The following is a 20,687-nucleotide window of genomic DNA, read 5'->3' on the forward strand; positions in this document are numbered from 1 at the left end:
CAATAAAATAATAAATAATGATCAATAATAATTAATATTTTTTTTTACTTATTTTACATTTTGTGCCTTAGAATACATTATAAATAATGGATCAAATATATAGCATAAATTTACTTTAGCACAAATTTAACATCTAGCATTATAAATTTTCAAACAAATATAATTAAATTATTATATAAACATATGGGACAATGTAGAAGATTTCTTTTTAATATGTAATATAGGAAAAGCCCATTAAATAAATAATTCAAAAAATGAAAAAGAAAAAGAAAAGTAGAGAAATTGACACATGATCATAATCAAATCCCGTGGTTCCAAATTTGAATAAAAAATGCAAACAAAAAATAAATAAATAAAATAAGTTCAAGCCTTTCGGAAAAAATAAATAGAAAATAAGCAATGTCAACATTCAACAGTCAACCCTTTTGAAAATAAGGAGTACTCTAGCTTGCTTGTAAGTTCAGTTGTTTTTCTTCTCCAAGTTTTTTTTTTTTGTTTTTTCTTGAAACAACAACCAAAATTAGTCATACGTACACACAGACACACACAATAAAGAAAGAAACTATAACTAATAATTCCTCTAAACACAATACCATTTTCACTTATTTTTTCATCAATATTAAAAAAAAAATAAAAACATATTTTCAACAATATTGAATCAATAACCACCCTAAATATTATTACTTAGAAAAATAAATAAAAAGACGTCATCAATTAAGTTACGAATCTAGAAAACAAAAATCGTCAAGATTTTAATAAAAAAAAAATGTCAAGATTTTATTTTATTTTCTTTTTAACTTTTTCTGATATTATGACTAATTTAAAATTAAAAGCCTAAGTCCCAAACCGAAACACGTCATTCCCATATATATATATAAGAACACCTCGAACCAGAAAGAAACTCTGCATATATATCCACTCCCTCACCCCCGAAAAAACGACGACCGGCCGGCCATCATCTATGTCGTCCTCCGGCAGAGTAACACCGAGGATTCTAAACGACGACGATGATCACCACAGGGCATGGTATCGTCCCCACAATAACAGCTACGATTTCAGCAGCAAGATCATGCTTACAGCCATAATCTCTCTCTCAATCGTAGTCATCTTCGTTCTCTTCCTTCACCTCTACGCTCGCTACGTTCTCCGCCGCCAAGCCCAGCGCCGCCGCCAAGCGCTGCATCATCTAGGCTTGAGCATGACCGAAGCCCGTTCCGCAGCCGAGCCGCAACAACCAAAAACAGGGCTCGAACCCTCTGTCATCGCGTCTTTGCCAGTATTCACTTTCAACAACGGTTCAGAACAAGAGAGAAGTAGTCTTAGTAATAATAATGAGTGCGCAGTTTGTCTAAGCAACTTGGAAGAAGGTGAAATGGCTAGGCTACTTCCCAACTGTAACCACACTTTTCACGCCGAGTGTATAGACAAGTGGCTGAGCTCCCAGTCGACCTGTCCGATTTGCCGAACCGAAGCAGAGCCGAGGCCAAGGCCAGAGCCGGAGCCGAGGGAGAGCGTGGCTGCGCCACCTACGGCTCCGCCTCTTGAGCGGTTGGGTTCAATGTCTTCGTGCATTAATGTGGAAGGCACCACATCTGAGTCTGCTAAGATAAGTAATAATGGCAGTTCGAGCAGGTTTTCTTTTCGAAGAATGCTTAGTAGGGATAGATCATCTCAAAGAATTCAGCCTAATTGTGTTCAAGAAGATCATGTTATACTTCATGATGACCTTGAACGACAGTGATCATGATCATTTGATGATTAATTAATTTCATTTTTGTTTACAAATTAATTAATAAGGTAAACTATATATTAAACTCTGTTTTTTATATATATACTAAATTTCTTTTTTCATAATGTTACAGAAGATGTTATACAGTTACAAATTTTGGGAAATATATATATGGTTATACGTGTGAGTAATTCTTCCCTTCTTAGTGTTTTGCTTTTGTTTCTTTCTTCGCAAATTATTTTGATTTTTGTTTGAATTAATTAATTAGGTTGATTTTCGTTTAAGTTTGATTAATGAGTTTGATAACCTAAGAAATTACGTGCTGATGAGGCCGGCTAACGATTTTTGTGGACTGACTTTTGTTACCACGACCAATCATAATTGCTTAAGAAATGTCGAATAATTCTTTGAGTTTATCCTTTTCCACACCAAATGAACTTTTACTACATACTATATCATTAAATAAACAAGACTTGGATTTAGAAATATTATAGCAACCATGTAAGGTTACAAATACATTGTTTTATGCTGTGTTTTTCTTTTTTTTTTTTGTTTTTAAATTAATTAATTTATTTGGCTTGAGCTTTTTGAACAAGATAAAATATACACGTAAGAATTTTCATAGTCCTTTCTAAAGCGAATAAAAAATGTTAGTCAAAACATACCTAACAAGTTCGACTAGATCTAGCTTATTACGTTCATAATATTAATCGACGATCACTGTTGGTGTTTTCTTCCCGCGTACGTGACTTTTAACATAACTAGCTCTTACCGGAACTCTTCTTTATATCCCCACACACTTTCTAGATGGGTACAAATAGTCAACGGTGACTATCGGTTTTAGTTATTGAATTTCGATTATAAAGTCAACATTTACTTGTATCTCTTTCATACTAAACCATTTACCAGTATACTTACTCTGAAATAATTACAACTTACTACCAATAATTCTTATAAATTTATGTATTTATTATGTAATATATTCTGAGTTAGCAGAACTGCTACGTCGTGAAATTAGAATCAACAAATCTCTCCTCATCACATGTTTGGACACAGAAGGCACCTTATGTGTAAATCTCTCTTTAGACACCGTCAAAATGACCTAGAAAATAAACTTCCCCACCTATACAATTATTTTGGGGAAGCAAATGGATTGTTTTTAGATTTTAAAATTGCGCTCTTAGAAAATTTTGTAACACGTGTATGCTTTTATAAACTAATTTTTAGTTAATCTATTAGTTTAGAAAATGTGCGATTTAATTAAAAATTTCAAAATAAACTAAAATGTAACTTTTATTCAAAAGATTATTAAGTTTGGGGAACCCCTATTCAAAAAGCTTTACAATTTAGTTCAAATCCAGATTTATCAAAATAGGGTAACATTTCCATAAAATAGTCAAAAGGGTGGATCCTATCCACTGGTAGTCGAAACAGCGCGGTTGATATGTACATCGCTGGAAGACCTCTGACTCATGGCTGAACCACTATTCCCCTCCCTTTACATGTACCACGAAGCACCTGTGAGTCACAAAGACTCAGCAAGAAATAATAAACAATGTATAACATAAGATAGCGTAACAATGCATAGCATATAATTCCATCATACACAAAACAACATTTATACAGCACATAATTAATCACCATAACCAAATGTACCCAATTACAACACATCACACGCTAACATGCTTAATCAATTTCACATCATTATAATCACATAATCTCGGTACTTTATACAGCACCCTTACCACTTACGTATGTCACTATCGTTGCCTGATACAATAAACGATAAGTAAGAAACATATTCACGATTTCAATAGTACTTACTCATAACGGTAATGACCGTTTCCAACCCATTTTCAATAACGGTAATGACCGTATCTTTATCTCGATCATAATCAAGTCACACACAATAGTAATCATCACCTCGATCATAATCGAGTCACATACGATAGTGTTCATTACCTCGATCATAATGGAGTCGCATACGATAGTGTTCATTACCTCAATCATAATCGAGTCACATACGATAGTGTTCATTACCTCGATCATAATCGAGTCACATACGATGAGAATCGTTTCTCACTTACCATGCCTAGTAGTGCAATTAGCTTTCTTACCTCAAACCAATATCGGGTGTGCGGGCCAACCTGGGTGGAACCATGCTCGACGTCCGGGTCCTATGTCACGAATAACGTAACTTGATCAACCACTTATTCAATCCCTGATACAAACCTATTTCACAACCGGACAAAATCTAACTCTCACTGGTTCAAAATTAGCTTAAACATCCTTAGAATACCCTAATCCAAGCTCTGAAAAACAGCCTGAGAAAAACTGGTTCCGAACCGAAAACTAGGGTTTCCCCAGTAGGCAAACCGGTTGACCGATTTCTCAGCTCCTATAAAACCGATTAACCAGTTTTTGCAGCAAGGTGGGAAACCCTGGCTTTCCACGTCGAAACCCAACCTATTCTCCACCAAACCTACTCAAACTTTCCAAAACAGTTCTATATCTTAAAAACAATGCATACAAATAAATAATTCTCAACAATTCATCAAAACTCTTAATTCACCATTAAAGAGCAAAATTAAGTTCTTAAACTCAACTCCTTTAACTCTAACCTTAATCAGCCAAGAAATCATTCAATTCACACCCAAACAATCTCAAATTGAACCTAAAATACAATCTGAACTCAAACTAAACTCACAAACCCGAAATCATATAAACATCCCACAAAATCTAACTTAAAACTTAAGAAATCATTAAAAACACATAGAGAGAACTTACCTCAAGGTTCTAAACTGTGCTTAAGGTTGAAATCTGCAAGAATTAGTCAACAATTGAAGAGGAGACCTGTTTTTCTTCTGGGTTCTTCTTGCATCAAAAAAGGAGAGAGAGAAAGAGGAAAGAAAATGATTTTTTTCTTAGTTTTTGTTTTAGGATAAATCTTCCAATTTCTATTAATTATCTAACATAATAAACATAGTAATAAAATACTATTTTCAGCTTAAATCAATCCACAAAAGACAAAAGCTCAATCCCACAAAAAGACTATGTTGCCCTTCTTTCAACACTAAAGTCTAAAATAAAACTTAATGGTATTTTGGTTATTTCTAAATCCCTCGAATAAACTAATAACCCGACTTTCTAAACTAGTCCGGTATAATTCCAACATAGCACAACTTTAATCACTGTGACATCTCTGACCTCCTCGTCGAGTTTCCACGGGCGGCGAACTCGAAAATATTTTATTTTGAAATGGTATCTACAATGCCCCCTTAATTCGATAAAATCTCTGTAATTAATAAATTACGTTTTATTTATTCATTTACTCAAATTCTACTTATTAACTCGTAATTAGCTTAAGTAAGATTATAATCCTACTCTAATATTCATATAATTACATATTTAATAAAATGTGTCCATTTAAATATTAGTATATTTTTTAGGATATTACAACTATCCCCTCCTTAAAGAAATTTCGTCCTCGAAATTTTATCTGAACATCTCGGGATACAGCTACTGTATCTGCCACTCTAACCCCTAAATTGCCTTCCAATCCCGCTGTTCCTCCACAGAATTTTAACTAGCACAATAATCTTGTTCTGCAATACTTTCTCTTTCCCACACAGGTTCTAAACCAATTTTTCCTCATATGGGCCGATAAATTTGGGACTCAACTTTCCCTTCTTTCCAAATCTCTAGATTTCCCCTTCATTGGGGACACCCGAAAGAAGACAAAATTGGCCCCAACCTCGAATTTAGTTTCTCTACGCTTTGAATCAGCGTAGCTCTTTTGTTTACTCTGAGAGGCAAGCATACGAGCTCAAATTTTCTCAATGGCCTCACTCGTTCTTTGGACTGCATCAGGTCCAAGATACCTCCATTCACCAGCTTCATCCTAATGAATGGGTGAACAATATTTTTATTCATAAAGAATTTCATACAATGCCATACCAATAGTACTCTGATAACTATTATTGTACAAAAACTCAATCAGAGGAAGGTACTTGTATTCCACGAACCTTCCATATCTAATACACACGCCCGTAGAAAATCCTCAAGTATCTGAATAATCCTCTCATATTGACCATCAGTCTAAGGATAAAAGCTAAACTGAACTTTAATTTGGTACCCATTGCTCATTGCAAACTCTCCCAGAACTTGGATATAAAGTTTAGATCTCATTCTGAAACAATCGACTTTGGAACACCATGAAGCCTAACTATCTTCTTGACATACAGATCAGTGTAATGATCTACCGTATGGGTAGTCCGCACTAGTAAAAAGTGAGATAACTTTACCTAGATGGAATTATAGATCCCTACTGTTCTTGGTAATCTAACCACAAAGTCCACCGTTATCTCTTCCCATTTTTACTCAAGAATCTTCAGAGGTTGAAGTAACATCACCGGTCTCTGATGCTCTACCTTGACTCGCTGACAGGATAAGCATTTTGACATATACTCCACAATATCACCCTTCATCCCTGACCACCAATACATGGCTTGTACATCGTGATACATCTTAGCTGTCCTCGGATGTAGTGTATGGCATGGTATGAAACTCATCTAGAATTTTCTGTCTAATACCATCATCAGTTGGTACACAAACCCTGCCTCTAAATCGTACTAATTCATCTAATAAAACTGAGAAGCCCTTTTTCTGACCCGACTTCAAACTTTTCTTTATACTCTTGTAATTCTAGATCACTCTATTGGGCTATCTTGATTCTTTCTAGAAAATCAGATTGTAACATAATATTGACTAATTTCCAACTATGAACTCAATCCTCGCTCTGGTCATAACCTCAGCCAACTTTGGTGAGATCTTCTTCTATTCATAGACTTCTCTTGGACTCTTCCAACTTAGAACATTTGCTACCACATTTAATTTATCAAGATGGTAAAGGATCTCTTAGTCATAATCTTTAACCAGTTCCAACCATCGTCGTTGCTAATTCCATATCTTGTATAGGATACCGTTGTTCATAATTCTTCAATTGCCTAGACGCATAGGCAATAACCTTCTCAAAAATTCTTTCGAGTTAATTACGTTAAGGATGTAGAGATCTTGACAAATCCTTCAACAAACCTCCTGTTGTATCCTGCTAATCCCAGGAAACTTCTAAGTTCGGTTGCAGACTTGGGTCGAGGCCAACCGCTTCAATTTTTACTAGATCCACCAAAATACCACCTTTGTTCACAACATGCCCTATGAAGCTTACTTGAGACAATCGTAATTCACGTTTCTTGAATTTAGCATACAGCTTATACCCCTGAAGACGTTGCAATACCATCCAAAGATGTTTCTCATGTGCCTCTTCTGATTCGGAAAAGATCTAAATGTTATCGATGAAGACAACTACAACCTCATTTAAAAAGTCCTTGAACACTTGATTTATTAAATCCATGTATGCCACTAGAATATTTGTTAATTCGAAGGACATCACCAGAAATTCATAGTGTCCATACCGGGTACGAAAAGTTATCTTGGAAATATCCTCCTCCAAATCCTCAACTAGTGATAACCAGATCGAAGATTGATCTTAAAGAAGACAGTCTTTTCCTGTAATTGATCAAACGGATCATTTATCCTTGGCAAATGATACTTATTCTTACAGTTAATTCATTTAACTCTCGGTAGTCAATACACATCCATAAAGTTCCGTCCTTCCTCTTACAAACAAAACCGGTACACCCCGAAAGTGAGGTATTCGGTCTAGAAAATTTCAAGCCAACATCACCTGTAACTGAACCTTTAACTCTTTCAACTCAGCAGATACCATTTGATACGGAGCTTTAGATACAGACTCTGCCTCAGGTATCAGATCAATTTCAAAGTCAATCTCCCGCTTTGGGAGTAACCCCAGTAACTCCTCTAGAAGACATCCAGAAACTCTCAGAATACTGGAACATGTTCCGATCCCATTGGTATTTCTTTCGTACCATCTACCACACTAGCTAAGAAACCGACACATCCGTCCAAAACACAAATCTCTTGTTCTAAGCACCGAGATTATTGGAAATTCAAGATTCTTGAGCCTTGCCCTATCCTTGCCTACAAACATAAATGGGTCCTCTCCTTCTGGTTCAAAGGTTACCATCTTTCTTTTACAATTGATGGTTGTATTATATTTTGAAAGCCATTCCATTCCCAGTATAACGTCAAAATCCTCTAAGTTTGTGTAGATTTCCAATAGCTATACTTGACACATATGAATGTATTGCACTAGAATCAATTTAAAACAGTCAACAAAGTACCACCAATAAAAAGTTGACTTGTCCCGGTAGAAAGACCAACATCAGCCTCGGTCTGGGTCAAAGTAAACCCTTGAACAGGAACTAAGGTGTCATCTTTCTTCTGTTCCGGTCACTGTAATTGTAGGTAATTTCTTTTCAGATGGCCCACTACCCCACACTGGGAGCAGGCTTTAGTTTAACATTTTTTTCTTGATAGCATCTCTAACACCTCATGCACTCTCGATAGATTTGCAAACTTTCGTTTCCACCTTGTCGAAAACCTTAGTGACCTTGGAATCTCTTGTTTGGTCCCGTAATTAATGGATCATTAGGCCATTTCTTACAATCGTTAGGGTCAACACTCTTACCAGAACCAACATTAGATGTTTGCTTCCATGAATCTCTTCTCATACTATTTCTCTTTCAAATTTGATCTTTTCCACCCTTAGCAACAAGGGCTTGCTCAACTACCTGAGCATAAGTGCGGACAACCCTTGGTTGTTTGGCAGCTACAATTACATCTCAAACAATATATTCTTCCAATCCTCGAATAAACTTGGCCCTTTTAGCCACCTCAGTGGCCATTTCATCAAAAGCAATCTTTGCTAACCAATCAAATTTGGTGGCATACTCTGACACTGCCACATTAACCTGGGTTAGCAGTATAAATTCTCCCGCTTCAGGAGCTCGAATAAATTCATTATAGTACTTTTCATAGAACAAAGTTTGGAAAGCATCCCGGGTTATATTATTAAGATCATGACCCTATGATACAATTTCCCACCAGATGCAGGCATCCTCACACAACACATAAACGGTACATCCATCCCAATCGTTACTCTTAACCCGCATGAAATCAAAAATCGATGTTATCATACTCATTCATTGCTCTGCATTGAGTGGATCAGCATCACCCTCGAACACTAGCAGATTCTGCTTCTTGAACGCTCGTACAACGGCTCCAGACAATTTCCCGCTTCCTATGGCACTACCAGAAGTGCCAAAGGATCAGGATTGAGATTTGGGGCAGGCTGAGCTCGCTGCTCCTTCAGTTCTCGAATCTAAATACCTTCCTACCGGATGACCTCCTGCATCACGACATACATCTCTTTCCCGTTTGGTGGTGGTCGAGGATTCACACCTTCATCGCCAACCCCAAGCCCGAAAATCTCGCAGTAACCCCTACCAAACCGCCTCGGGTGCATAATCTAATACACATGCAATCCTAATTTTTCACCATCTAATACATCTCAAATCATGAGCAAAGCTAATAAACATCTCCATGTATACACATACACATCAACCCTTACTATGCTTTTCTAATAACTAGCATAATTCAAATAAACAAGTAATTAACAAATAATCTAGCAATTAAAACTTACAGAACCATGAGTCAAACGAGTCTTGCAGCCAATGTACATATCAAACCAGTCTTCAGGATCTTTAAACCTTGGTCGCTTTGATATCATGTTGTAACGCCCTAATTCACAGGAACGCCATGTGTGTGCTTTTACAAAGTAATTCTTAGTTGATCTATTAGTTTAGGAAAAGTGTGATTTAATTAAAAACTTTCAAAATAAACTAAAATGTGATTTTTATTCAAAAGATTATTAAGTTTGGGGATCTCCTGTTCAAAAAGCTTTACAGTTTAGTTCAAATCCAGATTTACAAAATAGGGTTACATTTCCATAAAATAGTCAAAAGGATGGATCCTATCCACTCGCAGTTGAAACACCGCGATTGATATGTACATCGTTGGGAGACCTCTGACTCATGGTTGAACCACTTTTCTTAATAAGTGTCATCACCATATTACTTGCTCAAAATATCAGTATAACAAAAATGAATAACATCTACTAATTCAGACCATGAAACAGAGCACAAAATGAATGTAGTAAATTGGAATATGTTGTTTGTCTATTGAGAAGGTGAACAAATAATTAATAAATTATATATATTATTTACTAAAATGAATATAATGATGCTTAAAAAAAATGAATATGATGATGCTAAGAGGCAACGAGGCAGCATCAACGTCAGTGATCGCAAAATTGGAGATGTACGTTCAAGGAATAAATATACTAATTTTAGTGTTTATAGATTATTGAGAAAAAATACAAAAAAAAAAAAAAATATTCTAAAACAAATGTCAATTTTAGAGAAAAAGAAAACCTAATAATACAATGCTACAAAATCTACCATAAGCCTATGCAGTGACGAAGCCAGAAATTTAGTTGAGTGAGGGCTTGAATAAATATTAAGTCAAAACTAATAAAAATAATGATAAATGTATCTTTCAAATTTTCATCTTCAACAAAATAAAATAATACTGTTGACAAAAATAAAATAAAATATTGTCAATGGTATTATTTTATTTTTTAATAAAGTATTATTTTTTTTATTATTTGTATTGGACTACTTTTAAAATGGGCTTGATTAGAATAAGAGTAGGCTCATGAATCATGATTAAGATATTGAGTGAGGGCTTTTGTGAATTGGACTTTAATAAATTGAACAAAGTGAATTAATATATGTATATATCTACATATAAAAAATTTGATGTATATATTTGAGTGAGGGCTTTAGCCCACAGATGGGCTAAAGTCCCTCCGTCCCTGAGCCTATGTACATTCAAGTTAACAACAACTCAACTCTAAAGAATAACTTTGGATAATTAATCCAGCTAGTCCTATTTGTTTGGGATTATTTATCTCAGCTAACAGGGTGGGATAAATAATAGTATACAGGTGAGATTTTTTTTATGATTTTTTTCATCTTGATTTTGTTAATATATTTTAAATTTAATAAGAATTTAAATGAAAGAATTATTATAATTTATTTATAAGAATCAAATTCAGTCTAATCCTATGTACTAAATGAGCCCATATATAAAAGCAAAGTCGTGCTAAGAAAAATCATTATAAACATTATAAAAAATTTTTATATGGACATTATAAAAATAAATATATATATATATATATATACATATTAATTTACAGGTTTTCAAACACTATAAACAATTCCAAAGAATGACATATTGACCACAAAGATGGACAAAAGAGATTTTGAGCACTTGTCAAGCATTAAATGTGAAAGAGTGTTTATTGTCCTTCAAGAAAAATTAGGGTTTTTTGTTCCTAAATTTATAGCTATTGAATGTTATCTTTTTTTTTTTTTTGGCCAGACCTGTTGGCCTTCTTTGGGCTTAGGTGTAACGTGGTCGGGATTGTGTTTTGCTACTACGATTAGATTTTTACTATTATGATTAGTCTTGTCTTTGTGATATGATTTTGAGTATTTTAGTTTTGTTCCTGACATGGTTTAGAGTGTCTTAGTCTTATATGTGTGATATGGTTTTATTCAGTTGTTGGTTTTTCTTTATTCTTCTATGACTCGCTATTAAATCATTGTTAGTAGTTGGTAATAACAAGTTCTCTGTAACTAAAGGGTTGAATGAACCTGTAACAACAACTTCTACTGTTGTATCTTTTAAGTGGTGAATGAATTAGATATATGTATTCTTAAGGTTTATTGTTAGTAGTTGGTAATAACAAGTTCTCTGTAACTAAAGGGTTGAATGAACCTGCAACAACAGCTTCTATTGTTGTATCTTTTAAGTGGTGGATGAATTAGATATATGTATTCTTAAGGTTTATTGTAATGCTATAATTTTTTAATTTTTTTTGAAAGGATGCTACAATCTTTTTTATTTGACTTTATTTTAGTTTTTTTTTTTTTTTTGTCAAACGATCTATAAATTAAGCGACTGATTATTTGATTTTTTTTTTAAAAAAAAATCTAATAATATAGTTGTGTCTACAATAAAGAAGATATTCCGATTAGATTGCAAACTACTATTTTAATTAATTATCATTAATAAAATTCTATGATTTATTAAAAAAAAAAACCTAAAACAAAGTTTATTTCATGAAGATAGAACAAATATAAATATCTTCAAATTAATAATCACTTTATCAACTAAGTTCTACAAAGTTGAAAACAGATCCCAGAAGTGAGGGAGAATCCCAAGATCAAAACTAAACCTTAACTTAAAAAAAAGCCTTTGCTTTTCTCTTATGCTAAGCTAATAACTATGCTTAACAAGATCAATCTCAAGCTATGAGTAGTAAGTGGTGCAAAAAAACAAAAGACTGCCTATCAAAAGTGGCCAAAACCAATGCAGAGTCACTAGGTCGCAGCCACTCATGTCTTCACTAGGCCCCAACCCGACCGCTGTTGATTGACTTGGACGACTTCCATTGCTCACTGCCAAACTGTTTGATCATAAATCGTCAAAAAATCCATTAGTTTTTGAGACCCACAATCACGAGATCTATTAATCACAATGTTTTCAGCTCAACATTTCAAAAAAAAAAAAAACACAAAGAGCTCAAAGTACACTAATATAATAATGCTGGATCAGGAATTATGAGTAAGCTAACAGGTTTGATAATTGAGCTAATAATTGAATCAATATAAAAGGAATTAAACCCACCAAACAACCAAATAAATAGCAATTAATTAATCAATACCTGGATGGGAATCTGCATTTATCATGACCTGAAACAAAATTTTAAAAATTAAATAATTAATACCGCAAAGATGAAAACTTTTCAGATCTAAAAACCCTCATACCCTGACACTTCCGAGAGTAAAGATCTATAGTTCAAACTCCCACAATAGTGATCGGGAGAAAGAAAAAAATAAAAATCATTTTGTTGAGAAAACAGGAAAAACTTACTTGGGTTTAAGGAAGTGAGTGCGGCGGTGTTGTCAAAGTTACAAGCATCGTCGGTCATGCCGTTTTTGAGATAATAATTGTTGAAAGCGAAGGAAGCCATTGTCTGTACATCGGAGAGGTCATAGCAGGGACCGCCTTGCTGGATTGGGCTACAGTCGGCGCCTCCAGGTCCACAGGCCCAATCCAGAGCCGATTGGAGGGCCGAGTCCTCGGCGTTGTTCTTGGCTACGCACCACAGCTCCATGGAAACGACGCCGTTCTGAGCCTTGATCGAGGCGCCGGACAGTGGGAGACAGTGGGTGGTGAGTAGGAGTGAGAGTATAATCAGCCGACGATAATCGAAGCCTTTCGCCATTTGTTAGAAGAAAATATAAAAGTTGGGATGGGAGTGAAGTGAAGAGAGAAAAAAATGTAGGCGTTTATGGGAGTTGGGGGGTGTAGTGAAGTGAAGTGAATTTATTCTTTCTTATAATAATGAATGAGGAAATGTGACCGTTAATGTATTCAGGGGATAGATTGGCGAGAGACAGCAGAACAGTTGAGCGTTTCAAGTGTCGGAATTGGAAACCGCTAGGCTTTGTTGTTTCGTTTCTTTTTCTTTTCTTTAAGTAAAATATAAAATAAAATAAAAAAAAGGGGCTCAATAATTGCATTAGCTCCTCACTCTTCCATGTCGGAAGTGAAAATATTTTGGATATTAAGGAAAAAAAAATGTGATGTATTTGTATTAATATTAAGAAGTTAACACGTGTACCAAATACCAACCAGCCAAAGTCGTGTATCATTAAATGTACATTAAATAACTCGACTCAGGAATTACCGTTAACAAAAATATTCAAACTCGCTACCATGTAAGCAGAGGTAAGATAAGAATAATAACTATTAACATGTAAGATTGGCGAGACAACAACATCTCGGAATAAACAGAATACACAATGAAAGTTGTTCAGAATGAGTATACAAAGAGCTTGCAGCTCATTGACCCACATACTTGTGAGTAAGAGCTTACCGCTAATTGATCTACATATTCGTGAGTATGTTCAAAGAATGACAACAACATTCGTTCACCTCGCTTTTTACGGGTTAAAGTAACTGGCTCGCTAATTCCAAATGACAAAAGAGAATTGTGAGAAGCATTGTATCTCTACACTTAGTATTTTTCCTACAAAAATAGTAAAGAAAGATAACATGGACTCGGCGAGAATCATCCAGCACAGTTAGCATAATCGTCTATGGATAAAGACAAAGAGCGGTTGAACAGTTGTTTAATATTATCCCATGTGCACAAAAATGGAGCGTGGGGAATGTCCACGTTTCATGAGTGGTTATGAATGAATAGATCCCAAAGGAATAACTGTCACACTATGTACCTGTAAATAGGGACAGAACCTAGGGTAAAAAGGGACGACCAATCTAGAGAAAAATAAGATATTATTACTACTAATATCATTGTATTCCATATTCAGGTATTATTATCTCTAATAAGATTGATTCGTGGACTATGAAGAATTAACTTTAAAACCACGTTAAAAATTTTCTGTTACTTATTTATTGCTATAATTACTTTTATAGTTAATTTATTATAAAAAGACTAATATTTTTTTGTTAACGAAAATATGCGTTAACAATACTTAAAATAGGATTCAATTCCCTTTAGCTGTTAACCCACCAATTTAGGGAAGATCACTATTCTTCCTAAAATATTGGAAATATAAATGTGATTGTACTTTGGCTGGATCTTGATTGCATAATAAATGGGAAGCTTTATTAACTCTATTTATGTCACGCGTTTTCTCCCTGGCCGGTTTGTATGCGACTCGTACCACTACCTTCTGCCTAGGCCTATTCGTGTTGATGTTGTGCGGCTAATTACACTTAGTTTGTCTGTTACTTCTACCAACCTTGAATACATCCTGGGTGGTCAACCCTTGAGACTCTTTTATTTGTCCAGGCCTCGTGGTGAAGATATGTGTCACCCAAAAGAATTTGCCACGTCACGACCAAAATTCGAGATAACAGATTCTCTAGTGTTTCAGCTCTCACACTCTTACCCTAAGAATTTTTTTCATCAACAAAAGATTTTTTATGCAAAACCCAATCTCAATCTCTCTCTTTAATCTATACCTTTCTCTCTCTCTACCTATTAATCTTTTCTCTCTCTCTCTCTCTCTTTCTCTCTCAACTCAATCAGATCGTTTTGTGTGAAATTAATTAGTGTTGGTGGTATTTATAGACTTATGATTAAGATCTTAAAGTCCGTCGCTGTAAGAAGTTAGGTAATAACTAACTTAACCAACTCTACTATGAGCGAGATCTCTACGTCAGCATAAGTAAGAGTGCATCCGGGAGATTCGAAAACATAGACCAAAGTACTTGCTGAAGGATCTTTACTGATAGGAAAGAGCTAGCTGGAGTCAACTATCCAGGACTCCTTTCTAGGAGGAACAGTTAGCCATCCAGACCTCCCTTCTGGAGGAAGACCAGCTTTCTTGAAGCTCACACCCAGAGTGGACATGATAGTCATTTGGAAACTCCCTTTCGGATGGCAACTATCATTTCACGAGACTTCTTCCAGATGAACAGATTAGTTATCCAAGAACATACTTCCAGGAGATAGATAACTTTTCAGGAATAACTTTGGGAGACCCTTTCATTTAAAAAAAAATTATACCACAGTTTTTCTTTAAAAAATAAAATAAAATTGAATGTGCTATCTTTTATAATACATAAAAAATAAAATAACTAAAGAAACTAAAGAAACCCCATCATAACTAAAAGTTAATAATTTTTTTACATGGGATACCCCTTCCTAACTAAAGAAATTATTACAATTAAATTAAAAATCAGAAGGCTATAAAAATGATGCTATATATCTATATAAAATGATGTAAAAACTATATATTGAAGCTATAAGGGTATATGGTCTGATTTGTTTAGCTAAGACCAGCCAAATACGTAGTTTAAGATGTAGACGAGCAAAAGAGAAAATGGATATAGCAAAATGGCCAACAAAGACATCCAAAGAGGAAAGGTGGTGCGCAATCCGGCAATGATTCCCATGACACTGCACACAATCAAAATAACTAGCACTTCAGATGCAAAGTCCCATGTCAGGCTGCGGATGTAAACAAGCCCCATGAACACTCCCACTGTTAGGATGTTACTCATGATCACAGACCCATATATCTGCAAAACCCAAAACCCACTTTAATTAATTTGTTAAAACTCCAATCATCATAATAATGTTTAAACAATGCTAACTAATTATTAGTACTATTCTGTTACACCAACCTCTGAATATGCCAAAGATGTAGTTCTCAATCTTTTCTGGCTGACAGCTATCAGAGTGGATACTATCTCACTGGATCTAGCAAAAGGAAGAATGACAAAGGACACAAAGAAGGGCGCAATGTCTGTTGCTGTCGAGAAATTCTCGACAGCATCCACCAGGGGATCTGCAGAAGCAGCAGCAACTGCAGCTCCAAGAATCAGCATGAGAACTGCTTTGGTTATTTGACACTTGGGATTTTCAACTTTCTCCACGGTCTCATCAATCCGATCCTCATAAAGATCTGCTTCTTTCCTTGTTTCCTGCATTACATTTATATATTCAATTCTTAGATTGTGCAATGTGTTATATAGTTGATTTTAACCAATACTTGAGATGAGGATAATTAATTGATAACTACTCTGTCTCTCATAATATACCATATCAAAATCATTCAAGAGTCTAAGAGATTGGAAAGCCCTTCCTTGGTGCATTATTGCAGCACGCTTAATCTTGTTAAGCCATCTTGTGAATCCTTTAACAAATTCACTCTCATCAATTTGTGTGTCACGAGATGTATCAAAATCATTCATCACTTGAGAAACAGCATCATCAATGTTCATATCTTCCTCTTCAAGTTGGAATCCAATGATTAAAGCTCGAACTTCATTCATTGATAAGCTTCCATCCAAATTCTGATCAACTGTCTTAAATAACCTGTCATTTTAGTGTTTTTTCTATTAGAAAATTTTCATTGTGCAATGAATAAGATCCAAGCAGGGAATTTAAAATGAAAACCAACTTTTTTAGAACATCTTTGTTAGGTTCACCATCCTCTGTAAAAAGCTTCCCAAATGAATTCATTCTCAAGTACTTAAGAAGACCTGACATAACATGCTTATGCTTTGCATAAGCGAGCTTTCTTTTCTGAATCCAAGGCTGAAAGATCTGCATTTTTTTCGAAGAGAAGACGATTTTTTACTTTTGTTGCTTCTTAACTTCATAAAAGGCATTAATCAATTCTTGCTTTAAAAAATATTTGGTACCTGATAGAGACTGTATCCAATAAACAAGGAAATGGAAACGATTAATGAAATCAAAACTGATAAGCGACTAAAAGAAGTTGCTTTGAAGACTAGTGGTAGCTGGACTATTATGAATGGAACAATAGATAAAACCATAGTCAGGGCAGCATAGCTGGTCCATATATCAGTACTCACTCCGGATTCTGATAAAGTAATAAAACAAGAAACATAATGTGTAAGCATTAGTCAGCTGTAATTAAAAATATGCATTATTTTTCTTACTATAACATCATTAGAATAACTTTGGACATGGAAAACTATTAAAATATATACCAGTTAAGTTGAATCCTTTTGTGTCTTTGTGATCAAGTGCCTTAGAATTTTCGAGGTCACACTTGCCAAATATAAGACAGGAACCCCAGAGAACTGTTAGAAGCATAACATTTGAGCCAGCTAAGAGTCCCATCCCAACCGAGACTTGCCTTTGTGCAGTTTCTTTATCACCAGATAGTCCAGAGGCTGATTATGTTACATAATACATATCAAATTAAGAGCAATGAAATTCAATTTTCAATGAGATAATTGATAATATATTAAGGAAATCAGTCTCTTATTAAAGAATAATAACTTAGCCGCCAGTTTCTCAATAAATTATTATGAGATTGGTTATTTAATTATTGAACCCTCAATTGATATTCTTCCTACTACATAATCTATTATAAATAAAATAATATATGCATATATCTACATAGTTGGTATTTTGACAATAAAAATATCAACTCAATTTTAGCTAAAGTGATCGATAAAACATAGATTGTGTGGGACACGCTTTCCCAATCTTCATGAAAATGATAATTGTTATTATTGATAAAATTAAATGGCAGATTAATATCTGAGATTAATTAATCCAGAATTTTTACTGGTAGCACTAAGGAAATCCATTGGGCAAACATAATGGATAACAAGAGAGATAAGATTGAAACTTGGAATTATCCCATTAGCAAGTTGGCCTCTAACATTTTTAATAACACTCAACAATACCTATATCAGTTCTTAGGTGTTAGATTTTCTATAGTTGTCATATGCAGATTTCTCTAATATATTTTTTGTTTTTAACAATTTAAGAATCACTATATAAAATCTCTTCAAAGCAAAATTAATTATGAATTTACATGTTAGCTGAAAGAAGCCAATAATAATGAATAATATGCTACCCATAAGATAGGGTTTTTCATCTCATTAATCACTCTCGGCAGCACTCTATACTATATACTCAACTTTCTGCATTTATTCTTTTTGGATTAAATTGAAACTATTAATGCAGAGAATTAGATGTCTTTGACCTTGCCATATGCTTATCCTTATGTGATCAGGTTGAAGAAATTATTAAAAAACTAAATTAATATATTATTCATTAAATAAATATTGTTCAACCTTGAAATTTTCTAATTCCATTATTATCATTTTAGAAAGAGTAATGATATCTCCTTCCAAAAATAAAAAATATATATGTCAAGCAAATCACATTTGTCCTATACTAGCATTACTGCATTTTGTGACACTGTTCCGCTTAATCATTCCACCAAAGGACCCATATAATTACATTCATTACGCAAATTTTAACAATAAACAAAAACCTGTACAATACGTAAGTAGGCATATGAGGTGATCATTAGTAAGGTCAAAGTTTTGTGGAATGAATTTATCATTAAAACTTGTGTCATATTCGGTACAATTTTTCTTTTTTTTTTTTTTTATATATAATTGTATTAATTATATTTAGTAATGTGCTCTAAACTTGATACAAATTTTAATAAGAGCATTGATATTAAGCACCAGTAGCGCTTAGCACCTTCTCAACATGTCGCGTTGCGATTAGCTAGCGATACTCCCTAAAAATTATTATATTAAATTATATGAGACCCGATACTTAATTGGAGCAATAACAATATTGACATATAAGAGGTTGCTAAGCACCACTGGTGCCCTTTAGCATTTCTCAACTAGTAACTATCGCCCCTAACTTATTAATTTGAATAAATTTTCAACTTTATAGAATCATTAATATTCCATTAATTAATCACTTATTAATTTGAATAAGTAATTTTCAACTTTAAAGAATCATTAATTAATCAGTTGATTCATTTATTTTGTATAGCCGTTTATTTATTTATTTATAGCATTAATCAATTTATTGTTTTGTGGCATTATTTAATTAATTGATGAAATTATGAAAAAATAAGCGAAACACAAACAAAGACAACAACTTGACTTGGTGCAACAAATATATACAGACAGATTAGAAATAATTTACGAAACTTTTTTAATTAAAATAATAAAAATCATAGATATAACATGCTATTAATTATATATATTAACTACGAATTGTATTTCCCTCAAACCAACTCTGATAAACATATTGAAATTGATAGAAGATACACAGACATGTGCATCCAACAAAAGCAGATCTAACTTCAAAAGTAAACTAATTAAAATGTACAAACAGTTATACAGACACAATATATGATCTTTACCTTATACATATATTTGTCAATAAACAAATCTATACAAAAATTAATAGGCTATATAGTTGCATGTGAATATATATAGGCTATAAAAGATTAGAATTAAAAGCTTACCAAGTATAATCATAGCATCAGGAAAGGCTCCCAAAATAGGAAGAAGGAAACCACCAATGATACCAGGTCCAAGAATCTGAAGCAAGAACTCACTTCCATGGGACAACAACTTAGCCGAAAGGAACATGAAGTAGCCATACACCACAATCAGGAAGATGTTCCCTAGCACAGTGGTGGTGCATGGTAGGAATCCATACGACTCGTGGCAGTTATTAGACTGCGAAAACCGGTTTAGAGAGATCAAACTCGGTTTCCGGCCACTTGATGAGATGCCATCTGAGACCAAGTACGACTCACCTGAATTAGTAGAAATAATACTTTGTCCGGAGCTGCTGCCTAGGGTTAGTAACAAAAGTAATAATGCTACTAGGAAAAGTTGAAAAACATTCTTCATAGCCATATTGCTTGATTACTAATTATTTGTGTATCATAGCTTAGAATGTTATTGGGCTTTATTGGCTATATATATACAGCTTCAAATGAGTAAATAAAAATAAATATTAGATGTAGGGGATTTGGTAAGGATTATTCGAGGCAAGTAGAAAGAATTCAAATTTAAGAATATGGTATTGGCATAATCTTAAAATATAAAAAACTAGCAGGGTAAAGACAAAGTCAGTCCTCCAAATTAGAGGAAGGAGGTATTAAGTAGGTGAAAAAGCTTAAATTGCTAATTAAACAAAACTAATTAATTATATGATTAATTTGAGGGTGGCAGCCAAGTGATATCACTATATACATTTTAAATTTTATACTTTTCAATTAGCTAGCTATAATCTTTTTATTTATTTTTATATTTTTCTGTTTTATTATAATCAAAAGCATCCTTAGATTTAAATTGGTTAACTGAAAACCTTTTTGCATAAGTTTTACTTTTGGAAGATTCAACTGAAGTTCTAATTACGTAACTAGCTCAAAGTTAGAGGTTGCTTGCATGCGATAATTTTGTAAGTACACATAATTAATATTAACATATGATGAAAACGTGTTTCTGATCAATTGTCATATCTTATAAGGCACATATATATATATATATATATATA

The 20,687-nt window shown here is 33.9% G+C and overlaps 3 protein-coding genes across 3 annotated transcripts; 1 reads left to right on the top strand and 2 right to left on the bottom strand.

The window, feature by feature from the left end:
* The first annotated feature begins 556 nt into the window (after window positions 1-556).
* Window positions 557-1,927, top strand: LOC133029039 (E3 ubiquitin-protein ligase ATL41-like). The gene has a single exon (XM_061102898.1). It carries the CDS (start codon window positions 962-964, stop codon window positions 1,739-1,741), a length of 780 nt encoding a protein of 259 aa, XP_060958881.1. The 5' UTR covers window positions 557-961; the 3' UTR covers window positions 1,742-1,927.
* A 9,883-nt stretch (window positions 1,928-11,810) lies between these two features.
* Window positions 11,811-13,409, bottom strand: LOC115698641 (PLASMODESMATA CALLOSE-BINDING PROTEIN 5). The gene is made up of 3 exons (XM_030625770.2): window positions 12,713-13,409; window positions 12,504-12,531; window positions 11,811-12,245 (listed from the first exon to the last, which is right to left on the bottom strand). Exons 1-3 carry the CDS (start codon window positions 13,065-13,067, stop codon window positions 12,089-12,091), a joined length of 540 nt encoding a protein of 179 aa, XP_030481630.2. The 5' UTR covers window positions 13,068-13,409; the 3' UTR covers window positions 11,811-12,088.
* Window positions 13,410-15,459: 2,050 nt separating this feature from the next.
* Window positions 15,460-20,445, bottom strand: LOC115698999 (sodium/calcium exchanger NCL1-like). Its single transcript, XM_061102897.1, has 7 exons — window positions 19,645-20,445; window positions 17,339-17,524; window positions 17,027-17,208; window positions 16,783-16,928; window positions 16,421-16,697; window positions 16,004-16,303; window positions 15,460-15,898 (listed from the first exon to the last, which is right to left on the bottom strand). Exons 1-7 carry the CDS (start codon window positions 20,042-20,044, stop codon window positions 15,650-15,652), a joined length of 1,740 nt encoding a protein of 579 aa, XP_060958880.1. The 5' UTR covers window positions 20,045-20,445; the 3' UTR covers window positions 15,460-15,649.
* Between the last annotated feature and the right edge of the window lie 242 nt (window positions 20,446-20,687).

This window comes from Cannabis sativa, chromosome 8, assembly GCF_029168945.1.
Source record: "Cannabis sativa cultivar Pink pepper isolate KNU-18-1 chromosome 8, ASM2916894v1, whole genome shotgun sequence".
NCBI lineage: Eukaryota > Viridiplantae > Streptophyta > Magnoliopsida > Rosales > Cannabaceae > Cannabis > Cannabis sativa.